Genomic DNA, 6,933 nt, shown 5'->3' with positions numbered 1-6,933 from the left:
CACAGCAGTATATGTGAACCCATGTTTATAGCAACACAATTTGTTATAGCTGAATCTTGGAAACAACCCAGATGCCCATCCACTGAGGAATGGATAAAAAAGTTGTGGTATTTTTATACAATGGAGTGTTACTCAGCTATTAAAAAAGATAGACTCGAGGCTTTTGTAGGTAAATGGATGCAACTAGAGACCATACTCATAAATGTATTAAATCGGACCCACATGTGTAAATATCATATTGTCTCCTTGGTGTAGGAACCTGAGAGACTAGGTAAAACTCAAAATGTGCAGTAGATGATAGGAAAGGGAAAGAAATTGTTCAAAGGAAGGAACGACTGGGATGAGGGAAAGAAGAAAAAAGAAAGAAGGAAGGCAAAATATAAATATGTGTGTGAATAGCTGCGATGACTGTATTGTTGATGTTTGATGGTGTATTCAAATGAACAGTTAATGCTTACAATTTTTAATGTTCTGATTGATTTTGCATGCTTGCATCTGGTGGTCTGAGCAACTGATTTGAAGGTAACAATATGCAGTGGAATTACGATGGTGAACTCCTACCATCTTGTTTAGTGAAACTCTGTATTATTTCTAATGTTTTATTGAAGAATTGTTTTCTTATTCTCCTTAATGGTTTGGGCAATCTTTCATTCCTACATCTGGTAATCTGAGCAATGTAGTTGAGACTAGTGACATGCAATGTAACAACCACTGTTGATTTGTATTATTTTGTCTTGAGACCCTGTATCACTTTGAATGTTCTTGCTTTGATTTGTTTATGTTCGTGATACTGGTATGCTGCCACTGTTCTATTTTTTTGTTTGTTTCTGATTTACTACTCTCTTTAAAATAAAAAAAAACACATAGTAAATGTTTTAAAATTTTAAAAACCTATTATAAAGCTGGGCATCGTGGCACATGAGTATATTTTAGGACTGGAGAGGCTGAGGCAGAAGTGCTGTGAATTGGAGTCCAGCCTGTCCTACATAATAAGTTCGTGGCCAGGCTGAACTACAAAGTCAGACCCCGTCTCAAAAAAAACCCCAAAAACCTTTTACAATAAAAGAAACATTGCCAAAAAGAACGGGGTAGGTGTGCTCAAAGCAAAGGGAAGTTATTTTCAGTATTTGGAGGGGGGTTAATGGGAATGTGTCTTTTATTGTAATACATTTTAAAAATTTAAATATTAACTGTATTTTTGATCACCTTATTCAGATCTTTTGAATAATTTTTTAAAGTTTTTCATGACTAAATGTTATTCTAACCTGGAAACATAGCAGATATTGTACTTTTTATTATTATGCATTTAGCTCTTTTTTTTCCCCTTGCAGTCTTTTAAACTTAGAAATTCATTTTCATTATTTAGGCTTATCCAGAATCTGCAAGAAGAGACTGGGTTAGAGCATGGCCTGGCCAGGTTGTACTTTGTGTTTCTCAAATGTTCTGGACTTCTGAGACACAAGAAGTTATAAGTAGTGGAACAGAGGTACAGCATTATTTGGTTTTAAAGAAGATTCTTTTCTTCATTCTGTAGTTCTTAACTGGCATATCTATTCTACTCTCAATTTATATATATATATATATATATATACATTAAAATTATGCAATTCTTAGAAAACTTGTTCATTTTACTAGACTTAGATAAAAATCACTATATTCTAATTGAGATAGGTTATAAAGCTATGATTGAATAAATATATAAAACATGTTTTAGATAAATATCAAACATGAATCAAATTGCTTTCTTATTTTGTAGGGATTAAAGAAGTACTATAAGGAACTCCAGCATCAACTAAATGATATTGTAGAGTTGGTAAGAGGAAAGCTGTCTAAGCAGACCAGGATCACTCTGGGGGCTTTGGTTACAATTGATGTCCATGCTAGAGATGTGGTCATGGACATGATAGAAATGGGTATGTGACTTTTGCTTTAATAGTAAAGGTAAAATATTGACAGTTTCTAGAAACAAAGGCATAATACCATATGTCTTTCTCAATAAAATTACTTTTGCATGATATTTCTAGGAAACATTATTTTAATATTTGTTATTATAATAGATTGTAAAATACCTGCTTTTCAAATTATTTCCATTTAAAGATGGTATGTTTTATACTTTCTAGGTGTTTCACATGATACAGATTTCCAGTGGCTTGCCCAGCTTCGTTATTATTGGGAATATGAAAATGCTCGTGTTCATATCATTAATTGCAATGTAAAATATGCTTATGAATATCTTGGCAACTCACCTCGACTTGTCATTACTCCTCTAACTGACAGATGTTACAGAACATTGGTATACATTTAAATTATTTTAATTTGCACATTAAAGATTAATTTATGATGTGGCATAATATTTTTTATCCTTTATTGTCTTACCTGTAATTGTTGAATACAGCTATCCTTTCCTAACCTAAATTCTGTTTATGTAAAATTATAGTAATGAATATTCAGGTGCTTTTTATAGCATACACAAGTATTTGACTTCTCTTGTATGAAACTCTTGGGTGAATCACTTCTATTGGGAATGATTAGAAAAAAGGGACTGGAGATACAAAGATAAAACAAGAGTGTCCAAAAATAATAGTTTTTGCAGTTGAGTACTAGAGAGATGACAGGAGGATCAGAAAAGTACATTGGGATCGTGGAACTTCAAATTAGTGCTGCTGTCTAGCAAGCAGAGAGCTGAAATGTAAGGAATGGTGCTGAGGTTGGTGCTTGGTTGACAGGCTATGGAAGATAGAACTGTGGCTGTTTTAAAATGGAATATAGTTGGCAGATAAAACAGAAGAACTCCTAGGTGAATCTAAATTGGAAAAAACAAATACAGTCGTGTGTTACTTAACAATAGCAATATATTTTGAGAAATGCATCATTAGATGATTTTGTCACTATGCAAACATCAGAGCAGGCTTTCACACACTAGATAATTTAGCCTACCGCACACGTGGACTGTATGGGTATATCACTATATATACAGTCCATTTTTGACTGAAACATTGTAATTTTTAGTGTGTCCTAAATATAGCAAAGGATATACTTATAGTTCTAATAAATTATTTAGTGTTTATCTGAAATTTAAATTTCACTAGGGCATTCTGTACTTTTATTTGCTAAACCTGGGAACTCAACCTGGGAGTTGAGGAGGGGCATCAATAAATGCCCATTGAGGCTAAGTAAATAAAACTAAATGTGTTCAGCTGAGTTCTCTAGAAGCAGCAATGAAAGGAGAGGATTCTTGTGCAAATGGTTCCTTAGTGAATACTTTCAATAAGACCCTATAAGAAAACAAGGACAGCAGAATGGGACAAGAGAAAAAAAAACCCCAAACTAAACAAAGAAGTGGTTTCAGCAGATGTATAGCTGTAGCCAGTCTCCAGGGTAGGTTTGAAATATGAATATCATCACAGAACTTCCCTGCTTGAAGGCAATGGGATCTGGCCCTTTCTTGTCATTGGTTAGTCTCTTCTGGGACAGAGGCTTCCAGTTATTTGCTGGCAAGGTATTTCCTATTAGCTGATGGCAGTTCTTAGGAGGAAAGAGCAGCTCCGAGCTTTTTGCAGTGAAGACTCACAGCGGTGGGGAGATGAATGCTAAGTTATTTTTATTTACTTATTTTTGTCTTTTTGAGACAGGGTCTCACTATGCAGTTCAGGCTGATCATGAGCTCACTTTGTAGCCCAGGCTGGCCTCGAACTCACAGTGATCCTCCTGCTTCAGCCTCCCGAGTGCTGGGATTACAGGCGTGTGCCACCACACCTGGCCAAGGTTTATTTTTAATATAGACTTGTTAGGGTGCGTTTAGGTTCACAGCTGAATTAAACAGAAAATAGAGTTTCCTTATTCCTCCTGAAGCTGGATTATTCCCCCTGTTCTTCCATGGGCACAGCCTTGATCCCTTAGCCCTTTTTTTTTTTTTTTTTCCCCCTAAAAGAAGTTAAGTTTCACAAACTCCTATCGGTTCAGGGTCGAAAATCTCCTTCAAAGGCATGTGTGCAGTTTACCCACCTCTTCCTACGAGGCCCTCAGTCCAATAGCGCCACCAGCTGGGGGACTAAGCCTTCCACACAGGAGGCTGGGGAACAAGTTCAAAGCCAAACTGTAACAATTTGCTTCTCTGAGTTACAAATAAGAAGAGATGTGTTTGGTAAGCACTTGCCTACATGTCCTGTGTGTGTTTTTCCAGTTAATCACAGATTTATTTTCATTATACTTTTTTCCTTGCAGATAGGTGCCTTCTACTTAAACCTCGGAGGTGCCCCAGAAGGGCCAGCAGGCACAGGAAAAACTGAAACTACAAAGGACTTGGCCAAAGCTCTTGCTGTGCAGTGTGTGGTGTTCAATTGTTCAGATGGGCTAGATTATCTAGCAATGGGAAAGGTAGTTCAATTACTGAGTTGATAAATGTTACAAACTTACAACTAAGTCTAACTGGATAAACTCAAGCAAATTAATGTTTAAATATTATTGGGGTTGTATAAATTTATGAGATCATTTTTCAAATAAAGTTTTTAAAGATTAAAAAAGTATTATTGGGGTTTAAGCATTACTTGAACTTGAATTTTAGGGGTAAAGATAATGTTTTTATCCTTGGGGCTTTTATCAAACTTTCAATTTTGACTTAAAAGTTTAAGTATTTGATTTAAGAAGTGATGGCCCTTTCTAAGAAAGATCATTTACTTTTTTCTTGTCCCTAGTTATTTTTATTAGTACACATTTGCAGTACATAATGTTTACATTTCTTGTGTGGAGTCGGTGCAAGCACATAACACGTCTTCATTCCCTTTTTCATCCCCTTCCCCTCTCCTTTCTCCCCATCCCTGTCTAGTTTTTTAAAGGATTGGCTTCTTCTGGTGCTTGGGCTTGCTTTGATGAATTTAATCGAATTGAGTTGGAAGTGTTGTCAGTGGTAGCTCAGCAGATCCTTTGCATTCAGAGAGCCATTCAACAGAAGTTGGAAGTGTTTGTTTTTGAAGGGACAGAACTTAAACTCAATCCAAACTGCTTTGTGGCTATTACCATGAATCCTGGCTATGCAGGACGTTCTGAATTACCAGACAACCTTAAGGTAATATTTTTAAGAGTATAAGTTTCTCAGAAAGAACGTAGTTTGCGGTTGTGTTATTGCACATGCACTGTGGCAGCAGGGTGGGAATTGGGGGAAGTGATGACCACAGGACTAGGGGAAGCTCCTTCTGGCTCCAGTGGGCTGGCGGGAGTATAAGGAACCACAGGACCTGTGCAGGGAGACCTAGTAGCTGGCATTAGAGGGGACTGAACTCAGGACTTCACATGTGTTAGATGCTATGAGCTACCAGAGCTGCATAGCAGATGACCCCCACCCCACCCCATCAGATACGTAAGCAGCAGCAGCTCCAGCCTGGCTACGGAGCCCAACACAGCCATGCCCAGTGATGGCACCAAAGCCAAGGCAGAAGAGGCACAGGTTGATGGGAAGGAGTACCCCTGGCCTGCAGAATCACAAATACCACTGTTGCACCTTAAGAAAATGAACAGCTGTTTCTCTGGTCTGAGATGGAGTTGTATTTTGAAGGTTAAGACGCTTCTGACAGACAGAGCTCAGTCTCCAGTGGAAAACTTAATGAACAATTCAGAGAAAGTAGAATGGCAGTAAACTACAGAATCAGGGCTGGACACAGAGACTTCTGCAATCTCTCAGGAACTAGAAGGCTCTTAACAGAAGTAACAGGAGCCTGTCAACAGAACTTCAGAGAAATACAGATGCTGAGTTAAACCCTCTGGTTCCTGTTTCGTGTTAGGTACATCCGCAGGCCTAATTCTAGAATGACATTATCTGAGTAATTCCTCTTGGGTGCAACAGAACAACTAAAGTTTCAAGTTTAGCAATGCAAACCCAAGAAAACCTAGAATGGCATAACTTCTCAGACACTGAGGAACTCTGCTGTAGAGTGAGACGTTTGAACCCTGAAGTGACTGTCCTGGGGAAGGCACAGTTGACAGTTTAGGACACCTGTACACTGTCTTGGAAGCCAGGATTACATTTGTGTTACTATGGTCCCTACCCCCACTTCTCTACTTAACAATATAAGCTATTCAAGGGCGACCCCAATCAGAAATTGCTTTTCTTGGGGCTTTCCACTTTTAATTGATGCCTTCTGTGTGTGTGTGTGTGTGTGTGTGTGTGCGCGTACCTTGCACCCTTGAAGTGGCCTCTGGCATGTTCCCTGGCTGTTTTGCAACTCTCTTTGCAAAGTGCCCTCTTGGTTTGGTTAGGAAGGTGGCTGCCACTTTATTCACTTCTTTCCTACTTCCTCCAGGACTGCTTCAAAGCAGGCAGGGCGAAGCTGTGGCAGAGCACGTGCTCCTTTGCTGGCCAAGTTTCAGGGTGGTGGTGCTTGGGCGTGCCCTAAGCCTGGGAAGGGTTGGCCCAGCTTCCAGGGCCCCTGGAGCCACAGATTTCAGTCCCCAGTTCCCAAGGACTGGCCTTGGTTCAGGTCCTGCCCTCACATTCGCAAGGCTTTAGGGACTGTTTCTAAGCCCACAACAGCCCAGATGGACATCCAAAGAACACCCTAGATTTTTCTGGCACTTCCACAGTATTATCACCACCACCTCTATCATCTTGGATCTCTTAGGATTATGGATTTCTCTTGGATCTTTTGGGACTATGGCTTTTCAGGCTCAGTGAAAGTTTGTCTCCTTGACAATAACAGGGTTGGGGGCTTTGGGAGGAGGCAACAGGCACACCTGGTGCTGAACTTTTCATAGGCATTGCTTGGATTTCAAGTCCATGAAAACTTGTTGCTCACACACTTTCCTCTTCCCAAGTTTGCAGTTGGCAGAAACCCACTTGCTTTTGCATAGTGTGCTAACACTCAGAGCCAACCCTTGGACCAAGTGTCATTCTCAGGATGTGCTCTCAGTGTCTACTGCAGAGCAAACCTTGATGGCAGG

General features: G+C 39.3%; 1 protein-coding gene across 4 annotated transcripts in view; it reads left to right on the top strand.

Moving 5' to 3' along the window:
* The window catches only part of Dnah12 (dynein, axonemal, heavy chain 12), a 233,858-nt gene that overhangs the window by 76,169 nt on the left and 150,756 nt on the right, over positions 1-6,933 (top strand). For all 4 annotated transcript variants that reach the window (XM_013515596.1, XM_013515597.1, XM_013515598.1 and 1 more), the window contains exons 23-27: positions 1,367-1,486; positions 1,757-1,913; positions 2,121-2,293; positions 4,225-4,377; positions 4,826-5,065. In XM_013515596.1, the coding sequence (XP_013371050.1) occupies positions 1,367-1,486; positions 1,757-1,913; positions 2,121-2,293; positions 4,225-4,377; positions 4,826-5,065 (843 nt within the window). The remainder of the gene's footprint in view (positions 1-1,366; positions 1,487-1,756; positions 1,914-2,120; positions 2,294-4,224; positions 4,378-4,825; positions 5,066-6,933) is intronic.

The sequence above is a fragment of the Chinchilla lanigera genome, unplaced genomic scaffold, assembly GCF_000276665.1.
Source record: "Chinchilla lanigera isolate Chin_1 unplaced genomic scaffold, ChiLan1.0 scaffold00029, whole genome shotgun sequence".
Taxonomy (NCBI): domain Eukaryota; kingdom Metazoa; phylum Chordata; class Mammalia; order Rodentia; family Chinchillidae; genus Chinchilla; species Chinchilla lanigera.
This window is presented reverse-complemented; position numbering and strand designations above follow the sequence as displayed.